This window comes from Macaca thibetana, chromosome 1 (assembly GCF_024542745.1).
Source record: "Macaca thibetana thibetana isolate TM-01 chromosome 1, ASM2454274v1, whole genome shotgun sequence".
NCBI classification, from domain to species: domain Eukaryota; kingdom Metazoa; phylum Chordata; class Mammalia; order Primates; family Cercopithecidae; genus Macaca; species Macaca thibetana.
In genome coordinates, this window is record NC_065578.1 from 158832378 (window position 1) to 158846876 (window position 14499).

The 14499-nt window shown below is 48.2% G+C and overlaps 1 protein-coding gene across 22 annotated transcripts in view; it reads left to right on the forward strand.

Annotated features, from left to right (window-relative positions):
- PLEKHA6 (pleckstrin homology domain containing A6) overlaps positions 1–14499 on the forward strand; it is a 156703-nt gene that overhangs the window by 86003 nt on the left and 56201 nt on the right. The window contains exon 2 of one of the 22 annotated variants that reach the window (XM_050762494.1): positions 2637–2692. The exons of 19 other annotated variants lie outside the window; for them this stretch is intronic. Coding sequence is in view for 1 of the 3 variants with exons in the window: in XM_050762466.1 (XP_050618423.1) it covers positions 13434–13465 (32 nt within the window). In the remaining 2 variants the exon portion in view is untranslated. Of the gene's footprint in view, positions 1–2636; positions 2693–7591; positions 13466–14499 lie in introns of those variants that run through there. 2 more of the 22 variants (XM_050762484.1, XM_050762466.1) reach the window with 2 other exon arrangements.

The following is a 14499-nucleotide window of genomic DNA, read 5'->3' on the forward strand; positions in this document are numbered from 1 at the left end:
GTTGGTCTCGAACTCGTGACTTCAAGTGACCTGCCCACCTTGGCCTCTGAAAGTGCCGGGATTATAGGCATGAGCCACTGTGCCTGGCCTGTAACAGTGTCTTTTGAAGAGCAAACTTTTAAATTCTGACGAAGTTCAATTTATTGATTTTTCTTGATGATGCATTTTATGTCATTTTTAAGACATCTTTGCCAAATGCAAAGTCACTAAAATTTTCTCTTGTGTTTTCTTCTAGAAACCTTGTAGTTTTAGCTCTTCCATTTATGTCTATGGTCCATTTTGAGTTAATTTTTTAATGAGAGGGTCAAGGTTGTTTGTTTGTTTGTTTGTTTGGTATCATACCAATACAGTGCCATGTATTGAAAAGGCTGTCATTCTCCTTTGCATTGCCTTTATAGAAAAACCAATTGACCAAAATGTGTGGATTTATTTCCAAACTCTCTACTCTGTTCCATTTATCTATACATGTGTCTTTATGCCAACACTATGTTGTCTTGATAACTGTAGCTTTACAATAAGTCTTGAAGTCAGGTAGTTTAAATTTTCCAAACCTATTCTTCTTTTTCAAAGCTTTTGGGTATTCTGGATCCTTTGAATTTCCATGTGAATGTTAGAATCAGCTTGTCAACTTTACAAAGATCTGCTAGGGTTGTGGTTGGGACTGTGTTATATCCACAGAAAATACGGGGAGTATAGACAGTTTAACAATATTGAGTCTCCTGATCCATGAAAACAGTATCTGTCTCCTTTTATTTGGATGTTGTTTAACTTCTTTCATCAATGTTTTATAGTTTTCAGTGTATAGGTCTTGCGCATCCCTTGTCAAATTTATCCCTTAATTTTACACTATTATAAATGGTGTTTTAAAATTTCCTTTTTTCATTGTTTGTTGCCAGTATATAGAAATACAACTGATTTTTCTGTATAGACTTTGTATCCTGAGCCTTTCCTCCCTTGCTTGAAAATTCAATTTAAAAGAGCAGGGACCTGAAAATATCAAGGGGCAGGGCATTTGCATGACATGATAAACATTTACAATGGCTCTAAAAACATGAGCATCTTTCTGTCCTAAGTCATAGATAATTTCAGTAGCAGCCCTACAGTAGCTGTGCCTGTAAAGGATGGGAAGGAGGGGTGGTATGGTAAATTCTGACACTACACAAGTAGAACACCTCCAGATCTCTGGGATACTCTTGAGGGTGAATGGAGCAAGTGGGAATGCGGTGCAGCCCCTTTAAGGAACCTGGCCAGCCAGCCAACTGCGGGCTGCTAGGAAGGCAGCCCAGGAGATAAGATAAGGCCCCCTGGCATGTTTAAAGCAGGGTCCTGAGCCATAGCGGCTGGGCTACTGATAGGCAAACAGGAACCAGGGGTGATAAGGAGGAGGTGCCAGCTACTAAATCTGGGCTGGCAAGAGGAGTAGCCGCCAAATCACTCCTCTGGGGCCTGAAAGGAGAAAGGGCTATTAATTGTGGGTGTGTAGGGAGAGGGGGCACTTGTATTCTCTGTATATCCCATTTATGATCATGGTGAAAAAGAAAAATCCTACTGGGCTGTACTTAAAGGCACTCTGTTTCACATGGAGTAAATGCTCAATAAATATAGACTTATTGAGTTCCTTATGCTCTAGTGAGATGCTCTGATATGGGATTTAGAGACTACCTAATTTCTTCCTCAAATGAGGAAAATCCTGGCAAGGACTTACTCTCACAAGCCTGGCGCTGCTCATTTGCACGCATCTGCATAGATTTGCATGTGTCCTACTTGTAGATACTTTTAGATTTCCCCCAAATCAGTTGCCTATTTTTAAAGGGATAAAGAGAGAATTTATCTCTTCTTGTTCTTGCTCACCTTTCATCTGTATCCTCCAAAGATGCTAAAATAATTTCTGCAACTTTGAACTATAAACAATACCTGTGGTTGCATAGTTTATGCAGATAGAAGCAATTCTTTGCCTGATGATGTGTTTCTCCTCTTAATTTCTATTATAATTCCTGGTTCTGCTCTCCAAACTTCTGAGTGGGACAGAGAGATATTAAGGTTAAAAAAAGAAAACAAAAAACCCTCTAGCTGAACAGCCAGAGGCTCAAATTGCTTAGAAAGGAATTAGTTCACTCTACCTGGACAGAGCAGTTAGAGGCAGTTTCGTGGATCTGAAGACCACCTTCCCACTGCTTCCCATCCCAGGGCTAGGGATGCTGTGACTATCTTTGTCTGCTCTCCTTCCTCCAGGAATAAATAAAAATATCATCCCTCCCCCAGATCCCAGCTCCTCTATTGGCCCGCCAGGCAAATATTTCATAATGTGGGCTCATCCAATTGGGCATCGTGCCAGAGTCAAGAGCCTCAGGTTGCGAGTGTGCTCCAATCAGGCGGGGTGGCCTGGGTGGGACTAGAGGGCTCTCCTTCTCCACATGGGAGGTGGCAGCATTACTCAGGTGGATGGCATCCAGGTGGGAGTTGCTACTTTCTCAGGGCAGAGTAGAAGGGACAGGGCTGTCCATCAGCCAGCCCGGCTGGCTGAGGCAACCCAGCACTGAAGGGGTTAAGGCCAGCCAGCATGTGTGGCTGTTAATGATTGCTACCCACCAGGGACCTGGTGAGTATTAAAGGAAAACCTTCTCCCTATTCCTCAGTGTGAAAGGAGTCAGGACTAGAGGCAGCAGAGGGAACAGCAAAGAAGAGCCGGTGAGTAAGTGATTATCTGTCTGGTCTATGTTTGTCTGAGTAGCTCTGGAACAGAAAAAGGAAGCCTAGATATACCCATTCCATCAGCTAGAGTGGGCTTTTGTTACAATCAGATACAAATTCTCAGCTTGAGACCAGATTCCAGTATCATTACTATGTATTAGAAGGAAATCTTTAAAATTATCTTAGTCCAAGGGAGTGAACTACTCAGCGTGGAAGCCAGAGATACAAACCATTGTCTGTCCTGATATCAAGACAATGGTTTTGTGTGGACCTGAACACAAAGCTGGAGCGCTACTCTTCCTCCCTCTCTCTGAGCCATTGTCTCCAGAAAGGGGCTCGGTAGCTCTAGGCAGAAGCAGCGTCGGCCTCTCTTGTGGGCCGATTTCCTGGATGGGGCCACGGAAGGAAGGCGGAGGGGACAGAGCCACAGGAGACTGGCATGGCTGTGCTCCTGGTTTTAGCCTTTTACTTAGCAGAGTCAGGTGTGGTGAGATGTAGGGTAAGACAGAACCTGGCGGGGGTGGGTGCAGAGAGTTTCGGGGAGAACTCTTCACTCATTAAGAAGACAAGGTTGTCAGTTGAGAGCAAAACTGAAATCCAGGAAGAAAGAGAATCAACCTTTTGCATTTAGATTTCTACTGCCCCCATTCCCTCAACTTCCCCTTCAGGTCCCTCATCCCTTCAACCTCCAAAACATTTGTGCTCTTTGACCCTGGCACCTTCTAATGACAGTTTTGTGCAGGGGGTGTGGACAAGAATTCCTTGGCTTGGAGGAGGAGGTGGGCGCCCTGGCTTTTCTCAGCTGATGCTATCTCTCTGTGTGTGTACTCATGAATGCCCACGTGGTTTAAAAAAAAAAAAAAAAAGGGGGGGAGACTGTCACCAAAAAGGAACTGCTGACTTTACTCTCCTCCTGCCCCCAGCTAGGATCCCTTTTGTTCCCTTGCCTCTTTCTTGGGAGGAAAGAGATTCGATGACATAGTGATGCTAGGTTGAACCTAGGGAGGAATTCGGGGCCCTGGAGAGCCTGTTGGGTAGGAACAGGGTGCTCTGTGTGCCAGTTTTGAAGGCAGATTTGAGCGATAAGGTAAACCCAACCCCCTGGTGGCTTTCAGCTGTGGTGCTTCCTCTGGCTAGGCTGCCCATGGGCAAACAGAAACCGGCACAATAGAGGGAAGGTGCCAGTCACTAGACCCAGCGGGGCGAGAGCAGAAGCAGCCAAGTTTCTGGGCATTTGAGGCCAAGAAAGAAGGGGAAGTAGAGTATAGGAGAGGCATTGGGGATACTTGTGTTCTGCCTCCTATTTGAGAGTCAGCCACAAATGTGACTAGCCAACCGCCATCGCTACACTCCCAGAAGTGTACTGGGATCATTATTCCCAGGCAGAGGGACTTCACGGGGGATGCAACCTGCGCAGTTGCTCCACATGCTTGGTTTAATGCTCTGCTGTTGCTGTCTTGAAATCCTTAAGTTTTGCACAAGGAGCCCTGCAAATTGTGCAGCTGGTCGTATTCCCAGGCCATCCAGAAGCTGCAGCTGCAGAATAGTTGCTCATATACTCCAACCAGTGTAGGCAGGCTCACCTGTTACTCAGGTGTCACTTACAGAGGCCAGCTTCTGTCCTGGCTGGCACCTGTGCTGCATCCTTTTCTCTTTCCTCCTCTCTGTTCCTCTCCCAGGGCACTCTGTTCCTCCTTGTTACAGCCTCCATGCCCAGTCTTTCTTCATGGCTGCTGCGTGGCAGGACAGGGCAGAAACAGCAGTGTCCCTTGTCTGACTGCCCTGCCTTCCTTCTCAGGCCCTCTCTTTTCCTTATCTGGGCCGTAGCCAGCATGGTCTCTAGGCTAGGTCTAGGCCTAGGAGCACCTCTTCCTTTCCTCTGAGATTATCTTCCCTCCCCTCCGTAAGCCCTGGTTATCAGTGGATGCTCTCTGGCACCTGCTTCTTGCGATGTTTGCTTAGGAACAGGTTGTTTTCCTGTGATTTCCATAGGATCCAGGTCTGGATGAGTGCAGGGTGGGGAAGAGGAGGTGCAGGGAATGAAGAATCCTAAGCCTGCTGTCCTTGGTGGTACTTCCTCTACCCTGTCCTCCTCTATGCCAGTTCCTCCTGCTCTGGACCAAATGGCCCCACAGAAGACTTCCCTCTCCTCCTCCTCCCACAAGCATCAGCTGGAGGTTGGACAATCCAGGAAGGAAAGGGAAAGCAGGAGGGAGGAACAGGTCCTCTGTGTCTCTAGCCTCCTCCGCAACTCTTCTTCCTTCTCCAGCTCTTCTCTCCTGTTCTTCTTAAGCTGCTGGATGACATTTTCCAGTGTTTCCCACTAGGCCAGCGCTGTTAGTAATGATACTTTCAAACCATGCAGAAGAGTCTTAATGCATGTGATTTAAAAATAATGAGCCTGGCCAACATGGCGAGACCGTGTGTCTGCTAAAAATACAACAAATTAGCCAAGCGTGGTGGCCCATGCCTGACATTCCAGCTACTGGGGAGGCTGAGGTGGGAGAATCGCTTGAGTTCAGGGAGCAGAGGCTGCAGTGAGCCAAGATTGCACCACTGAACTCCAGCCTGAAATACAGAACAAGAACCTGTCTCAAAAAAACAAAAATAAAAACAAACAAAAAACCAAAACAACAACAAAAACAACAAAAAGCACAAAAAACGAAAACAATGGATTGTCCAGATTAATTTGGAGTGAACTTTGGAATATATCATTTTTTATTTTTAACTTTTTGTTGTTGACAGCAGATTTTCCTTTCTTTTTAGCTTAGCTTAGGACTATGAGGGAACTTGTATTTACTGAAGACACTGAGCTCACATCAGCTGGTGGAAGGATACACCGGCTTAGAATTGCATTTCATAGAATTCAAAACTGGAAGGTGGCTTAGAGAACATCTAGCCTGGTGCTGTCCAATAGAATGTTCTACAATGATGGAATTTCCTATGACTATTCTGTCCCATATGGTAACCACTAGCTACTGTGGCTCTTTAGACACAGTGAAATGTGGCTAGTGTAACTGAGGAACTGAAATTTTAATTTTATTTAATTTTAATTATTCAAAATTTGAACTGCCACATACGACTAGTGGCTATCAACTTGGCGCAAATTTAGGATAGTGCTATTTATTTTATTCCCTTATTTTATTAATGATTATAACATTAGCTACTACTAAACAACTGGATGCGCCAGGCATTCTTCTAGAGGTTTTAAATATGTGATCTTATTTAGTCTTCCCAGCAACCCCAGTATCGTTACATGTTGCAGGTGGGGAAACTGAGACCCAGAAAGGGACAGTGACTCGGTACTGGTTAGTTATCAAGACTCCTGACTCTGAGACCACCGGCCTTATCCTTTTCCTTAAGGACAATCCACACGCTGTCCATTCCTTGCCATCACATGCCAGCTTTTTTCACAACTCTCCAAATCCCTTTCCAGATCTCCCTCTTCCTCTCCGGGATGTCAGGGGAGCTCACAAAGGATTGTCTCAGTCTGCAGCAAGTGCTCTCCTAGGCACAGTAGTTTTCTGGTTGGTTCCATGGTGGCCCTTGTTCCTAGGCTCCCTTTGGATCCTCCACCAGCAGGCAGCAGTGCAGGGATATCGCTCTGCCCTCAGAGCCCTTGGCAAGCTCCCCATGTACAGGGGAAGTGTTCAACATTTCCCACAATCCACCTGCCTCTAGCTTACCCTATTACTCCCAGTCTGAGAGAGAAGATCAGCTGAGCCCTCCTTGTAGGCCAGAGGCAGAATGGGTCTCCTTGGGCAGGTGAGGAGCAGCACTAACTTAGAGCCTGCTGTTGGCCCTCAACCCTTGTCATGCTACCCTCCAGCCGGGAGGTTCCTGCTCTCCAACTCTAGCTGGTTTACTGCTTTCCTCTTCCCAAGGCAAAGCTTCTGCTTTGTAGACTCTTATCAGAGTCTGGCTGGCCAGTAGGGAGGGGAGGGACAGGAGGGGGCATGAAGCAAATGCACCGTGCATACTGATCCCCGCAAGAGGGATTTGAGGCTGAGCTCCTGTCTCCTTCAGCCGCTATTCAGCATCCCAACCGGAACAGCACATGCCCCCTCCTCCAGGCAGTGGTGAGCCTGCTGGCCTGCCCTACAGCTGCTGCATCAAACTCAAACAGTTATTCAGTTCCCCTGTGTGTGAGGTGCTGGGCAGGGGCACAGCAATAAAGGCCAGGCTGTGGACAGTGTGTGTGTGGCTGCCCTTCCAAGCCCCACATCCAGGCAGCTGTTGTCAGACTAATGTTTATGGGTAGCCCCCAGCCCACATCACACACAGTCCCTAGACCTGTAGCCCACAGATGTTATCAGTGAAAAGGTTTGTGGCCTCATTACTGTGTTCTTGGAGCAGACCTTGAAAAGCCGGCATCTCCCCCTGAACCATGAAGCTCTCTCCTGCTTTCCCAGAGATGAGGAGCTCAGATTGGGTGCATCACAGGGACAGAAAGAGGGAAGCCCAAGAAAACTCAAACTTTGACCTCTCCTGTCACTATAGCTGGGACAGTGCACCTCCGCTTCCCTGATTCTGAAATGGGCCTTCCTTGCCTCCCTCCCAGGGTAAGGACCAGAGACTGCATGAGTTTTATTTTTCTCTTTGTTCCATATGCCTTCAGAGCATCATAACCTTTCTTCCTCTGCTGTCTCGTCCAGTGGGAGATTTGTGTTGTCTACTGAAGAAGGCATCACTCAATACCTTTGTTTCCCTGTTAAAATGAGAAAACTAAGACACCAGACAGCTTGATTCTCAAATTGCTGGATTGGGAACCAAGAAGGCACTGGTAGCTTTTGATGATGGGGAAGGAGAGAAATCAGCCAGCTTCATAACTCTCCAAACATCCACTTTGTAAAATTCCTTTTGTGGGGTGGGGCAGGGTGGGATTGCTGCTCTCCGTAGGACACCAGAAGCAGATCTGCTGAGTTAGGGATGCAGAGACATGGTTTCAGTGACCTTCTGTAGACCCGGTGGTGGACAGCTGGGCTGCCTCAGCCTCTGAAGGGCAGGGGTTTGAGATTCAACTCAGAGCTGGAAGGGGGGTGGGGCATAATTAATTATTGCCCTGCCCTGTTACCCCTTGGGATCCGTTCCACATTGCTGGCTGTCAGGAGAAGGCAACTTGGAGGCGAGGGGGCTGGGGCCTTTTTTCTCTGCTTCTGTCTGGCTTAGCTACTGAGGAAAGGCTGAGAGGAGGAAAATCCAGAGCTGTAGGCAGCTGCTTCTCCTTTGAATTTCCCCTCTCTTTAGAAGGGAACAAAACAAGAGCACACAGCACAAGGAGGAGCTCCAGGGAGCTGGATTGCCCCAGTTCTCCAAGTTGGGTCAGGGTGAAGGAGAAAGTGTCTCCCAGTCTGCCCATGGCAGCTTCTGGTGGTAGAATCGCAGTTCTCCGCAATTGGAAGACACTTCAGTGTTGAGACAGTTAAGGTCTGGCTGTACCCGGGAATGATATTCAATAATTCATCAACCAGAAAGGACGTTGGACTGGAGTCTTGGAGGGCCCTGTGGTGCCAGGCATTAACTCTTTTGTCTCTGGGTCACGGAGATGTGAGGAGGTCTCAGGCTCTGGCCCAGAGGTGGGGCAGGGACACTCGAGGGACTTGGGGGAGCAGCTTTTCACCCACCAACATGGATCACTGGCATGGTTATGCTGTCTACTTTGGTTGTCTTCATTTTTCGGAAGACAAATAGAATTCCATAAAGTGAAACAACAAGTTTAAAGACGAACCAAGCTAGGGTGGGAGGTCAGAATGAAGTTCCCCTGTATAATCTCCATGTTTTCTCTCATGCACACACATGTGCGTGCACACACACGAGCTCGAACCCATTACCCTGACTGAAGTACACCTTGCCCTCCTGCTCTCAGCCTGCCATCTTAGGCCTTCCTATCTCCTCTCATAGGGATAAGGGACCACCCAGGCCCAGAGCAGGGGCTGGGAGACACTACAGTGAGAGAATGGGGGAAGGAGAGCACCTGGGCTGGAAGGGAAGAAACCTGGACCTAGCCCCCTGATTTGTGATTTCTCTCCCTTGTCCATGGAGCCATCTCTTCTATCTTCTGTCTGTGGTGGGAGCTGGGCTCACATAGAACACGCCCAGCCTTCCATAACCGCCCATAACAGGTTTGGGATGGGGCTGGGGGTGTGGTGAGGATGGGCAGAGTTAAGCAGGAAAGGGAGCAGCATGGGTCTTGTCTCCTAGACATGCAGCTGAGTAGCTTAGGACGTTTCAATAAACTGGCTTGGGGCAGAGACGTACCATCTTCTTGACACTTTGGAAATAACTGTGGCATCAAAGTGGGGGATGAGCAAGGGCAAAGAAGAAAGGCAAAAGCAAGTACAAGGCTGGATGACAACCACTGGCAGCTGGTCTCCAGCACCCAGAGAACTGGTATTTTGATCTTCAAGGAGCACATGGAGGAGAGACAGTGGGTATTGTTGTTTTTAGAGACGGGGGTCTTGCTCTGTTGTTTTTTAGAGATGGGGGTCTTACTTTTTTTTTTTGTTTTTTAGAGATGGGGATCTTACTCTGTTTTTTAGAGACAGGGTCTTGCTCTGTTGTTTTTAGAGACGGGGGTCTTACTCTGTTATTTTTAGAGATGGGAGTCTTGCACCTCAGGTTGGGGTGCAGTGATGCGATCATAGTTCACTGCAGTCTCGACCTCCTGGGCTCAAGTGATCCTTCTGCCTCTGCCTCTGAGTAGCTGGGACTACAGATATGTGCCACCATGCCTGGCTAAGGCAGTGTTGTTTGGAGGAGCTCCTTCCTACCTGCAAATACCTAGAGGGGCTGCCAGGGCCTGACCCTCTTTGACCTCTTCTTTATGTGGCAGCAATATGTAGGAAACCAGAGAGCTTCAAATGAGAAGTGGCTAGGAAAGTGTATTTTCTCCTGGAGATGGCAGGGGGAGCTTCAGGAGTCAGGTGCATGAAAATGGCTGGAGACATAAACTGAGTTGGTTTTTAATTGGGACAGGATGCTGGAGCAGATAAGCCTCCTTGAAAATAATGATGAGATCCAGATGGGGAGGCACAGAGCAGGAACCAACCCTCTCCCCACCTTCCCCTCCTCTGTGGCAGCAGCAATCCTCCCTGGAGTGTGGACAGTCTCGGCTTGGAATTTGCTAGCTAGGAGAAAGAAGGAAGTGGGAGGGATGGGACCCCCTTTCCACTTGCCTTGCACGCAAACCTCTCTCAACCTAATGAGCTGTAATGCTGGAAGCCAAGGCATCCTCAGGATGGGGAAGCCAGGCCAGGGCTAATTCTTTGTCAGCAGATTCTCAGGAGCTATGGAAATGAAGCAGCTTGGTGTACAGCAGATAATCAAGAGAGGCCCAGTGGGTGGAAGGAGTGGAGTATCTCTCCAGTCGTTCAATATTGATCACAGTGGGGTTCCAGGCATCCAGCCTGGATGTGTGTGTGCACGTGTGCACATGTGTGAACATGCATGCCTACAAAAGATCATGAAACTTGGATTAATTTTTGCCACTCTTGACAGTGTAGTGCCAGGTATACTGCATGTGGATGCTGACTCTCCAGGGGGATGTTTGGAGATGAAACAATGCAGTGTTATCTCTATGTGAGGTGCTGTAGGGGCTGAGGATGTCTCTTGAACTACAGGAAAGCTTTAAGTAGGTGCAGAGACAAAGGCCTGGAAAATGGAGAGGATCTGCTTCTTTTCTTTGTAATTTATTGGTCTTGGGACTTCCAGAGTGCCTGCCCCTGGCACTCCCAGCCATGCTGCATACACAATCTTCTTAAGCCTGGGACTATGTGTTTTTCATTTTTTCGCTCTTGCATCTGGCATATTTCTTAATTTGTTTTTCACAGCCATTATCTCTTCTGCATCAAATGGTCCACATTTTGAAAGTTTACAGCTATTATTTCATAGAGTTAGCATGTGTGCTGGTGAAGCGAGCACTATTATTTCATATAGTTAGAAGGTACCTCATTTACACATGAGAAAACTAAGGGCCCAAGAAATAAAGTCACATTGCTAACTCAGGTTGGATCTTGGACTGAATGTTTGGTCCTGCCATATTTGTTCCCACTGACGGCACTGCCATCAGGGCCACCCTCATAGTGCATAAGTGACCACCAACTGGACTGCTCTGGAGTTTAGGACTGCTTCTACCTCCACCACACGATCTCTTTTACCACCTGAAATTTTCCCTTCTCTTGGGCGGAATTTGAGAGGTCCATTTGGATATGTATTCATAGATTCATAATCATTTGTCCTTGACAAATGGAAGCCTTTCGACATCCCAAAAGGAAGGAGAGAGGAAGGAGAAAACAGATTACCTATCGTTTCCCTTTTTAATGTTCTGCCTCTTGTAAGTTCTTCTTGATGTCTAACTAAAATGAAAATCTGCCATACTGTGCAGTTTGTTGGCAAAGGGAAAGAACCCCTGCTAGACATTCTGTGTGCAGACTTAATTCAGAGGATTTCGGAGCTCTCGATGAGCAGGGGAAGCCCCAAGCCTGCCTTCGTTCCTACTCCCTCGTGCTATCTTTACAGGGCATAGGAGAAGTAATTTAACTTGCAGCTTAAGCAAAGGCTGTGGGAGGCCCCTGAGCTCAGCTTGAAGAGAAAGGGGATATTTTTGCCTTCTAGAGGAAGAAAGCTCATTTTCCCAAAGCACCCCTACCCCCTCCTCCTTCTGTGCAGATGAGCTTAATTTTCTTCCCCTCCTACTGAAGGTGGATCAAAGCCAAGCTATGTATTCAAGGGGGAGCTAGGCAGGGAAGCTGAGTGAGGGGGCGAGGGGGCAGAAGCAGAGCTTCTCTCATGGAGAGGAAGTAATTAATTTTAAGAGAGAGCTAAGATAGGGAAGCCCTTGGTGATAGAATGTCAAACTCCAAATGCAGGTGGTTAAAAATTAAGTCAGGGCTGGAGAGTTTCTATTATTCATTCATTCAACAAATATTTATCGAGCACCTGTTTTGTATGGGCAGGAACCTCAACCGGGCATCAGGAGAGGGCCCAAGAAACTGGATTAGGGACAGGGAAAGGAAGCGATCTGAAAACCGAGGCCTCCTCTCACCAGGATAAATCATTTGCAAAAGTCCCATGAAATAGCTGAATGTATTGACCTTCTGGATTTAAGATTAAGCTATTTAAATATCAGCAGCGGTTGACCCCAGTTATATCGTACCAACATGTCTCATTATGGGTTAAATAATAATGTTGTCCATTTGCTTTTCCATTCACTGATGACATTATTCCCCGATAAAGTTCTTGCTCAATCCAAAAAATTAGATTAGCCCCTTCCTTTCAGTGTCTGTTGTGACATCACAGAATTGCCATAGCAACAGACTGTGATGTCAGCAGGCTGCCTGGTGCTGCTAAAAAGAACCACGTTGGTCAAAAAAGGAATCTGTCATGTGAAGACGAAATGGAATAATATAGAAAGCCAGAGGAACTGAAACGTGATATCAAAAAGAACATCTTGGCAGGATAAGATAACAGTGGGTCTGGAGCCTCCTTTGCTAGAACTCTTTACAGAAAACCAAGGAACTTAATGAGGATTGATTGGAGAACAGACTTGCCTAGAAGCAGGGGGATGGCAGCGATGTCCTTCGGAAGGCCCTCGCAGTCCAAGGATCCTAAGACATGAAGGACATTAGGAAAGGGGGAGCGCTGACCATCTTTAGCCGCTGAAGAATTCAGGGGAATTAGCATCGATACAAACCTCCTTGCTTCTGAGCAGATCTGACAGTCACCAGCTGGAATGTATCATCTCGTGTCTGGGAAGATTTTCAGCCATAAACACACAATGACCCCCTCTCAAGCCCCATTTGCCGCCCTATTCCTCGCAAGCCTTGGGAGGAAGCTCTCCTTTAACATTGCCTGAGCAGTCCCATCCCAGCCACCAGCTCTGGCTCCACAACGTCCACGCCCATCTGGTCGACTTGCTTCTCATCTGTAGGACCGCCACACAGGGAGGGAAAGCAACCCTGTGCTGTCCGAGGGGAGCAAGTCGGAGGGACGGGGGCAGAGGAGCTTCATTCATTATGCTCCTGTCCACACAGAAGAAGGCTGGGCAGGCTGACAGAAGGGAAAGGAGACCTGCTCAATCAATCTCAGCTTCTCAGCAGCGGCAGCAATAACAGCAGATGAATCTGGAGCTTCATTTAACCCTTATGCCCACAGGATCTGAAGGATCTCTGAGAAGCAAGTTGATTTTCAGCTTAGGAGCCTGTGTTGTGGGTTGGGAATTGGGGAGGCAGGAGGACTGTCTCCCTACAGGTCGGGCTGGCATGAGTTTCAGCCGTGCAGATGGGAACGCAGCCCCAGACTCCTTCACCCGCCCCGCTACTCTGCGTCCTTAGCTCACTGAGGTCGGACTACCTGGGAGTGCTACACCTGCTCCGTGTATGTCTGTCTCTCTATTTCAGCATTTTCTCCTTGGGGAGCTGAATGGGGAGGATATCATCCCCTCCTTGTTTATTCTGCCTCCAGTCCTCTGACCAGTAGCATTCTGGCCGAATACAAGGAAGCCACAGGCCTACTAGGGCACCTAGGCGACCCCTACCACCACCCAAGGAGAGTGCCCTCCTGGTTCTCCAGAGCCAGAGCCAGGAGGAGGGGGAACTGCCAGAGTCTCTGCCACCGATCGCTCTGCATCTCTGCCACAGCCTTACCAGTTGGACCCGAGGACTTACTTCTCAGAGGCATGGTAGGAGCAGGGTGGCCGGCAGGTCCTCTGAGGCTGCCAACCTGGGGACGGACCTGCCAAAAAGATGTTGAAGTTTCGGGCTGATCGACGGGTCAGGTAGGGATTTCTTCCACAGATCATGAGCCAAGTTAAGTCACAGCAAGCTGAGTTGGCAGCTCATCCTGCTTGGATCCGGGGGCTTCAGAGTAAGGGGTCTGCTTGAGATGACCTGGAGAAGGAAGCATAGTTAGGTCAATGGTTGCTGCATTGCAGTGCTTGTGAAGGGGAAGCTATTTTGAAATTGGTAGTGCCGGGATAGAATGAGGACGTCATTTGTAGGGGTTGCTGGGTAGGAAAGTCTGGGGCTAGGAGAGATGTGCCATTCCCTAGAAGTCTTGTGATGGTTGGCAGCAGACTGTGTGTGTACGCTTTCTCTGTGTGTGTGTGTGTGTGTGTGTGTGTGTCTATGCCAGTGCCTGCAGGGAAGATTCCAGCAGTTATCATCGGGAACACGCAGAGCAGAAGGAGACTGGAGGGTCAGGGCAGGGGGCGGGTGCCCTGCGCCACTGGGAAAAAGCAGACAACTTGACACCTCAAAGGACACTGTAGTTGCCGCAGACTGCTTGCCCCCCAGACCACTAGATGGGACAGAATCAGGGGCAGACAAGGGTCACCGGAAACAGTGACCCTTCCTTGCAAAGATCCCCTGTGATTAAATTGAGGAGCATGTCCTTGTTGGACCTGGGAGGGAGGTGGGAATAAAGTTTGGGAAGTAGGGAGTGGCTTATCAACGTGCTAGACTCAGAACCCAGGCCCGGTGGACACGCGCCCGATTTTGGGTCCTGACTGGCAAACCTGAGCTGCAAAGCCCAGATTTCCGCACAGACTGTAGGCACTGCCTGCTGTGCTTTTATCTCCTGCATGTCTTTGGATTACATCTGAGCGTGACAGCTTTGGAAACTGAAAAAAACAGTCTTTGATATTATCTTTAGCTTTAGCAGACAGCCCAAGGGTTGGGATGTGTCCTGGGCTATTGAAAGGGGGCCCCCAAAAGGTTATTTTCCTTCTCTGATGCAACTGAAGGGACTAAGCTAAGATCTCCTTCCTCTGCTGCTGGCTGACCTGCCACTTGTCAAGCAGAGCTGGCCCTT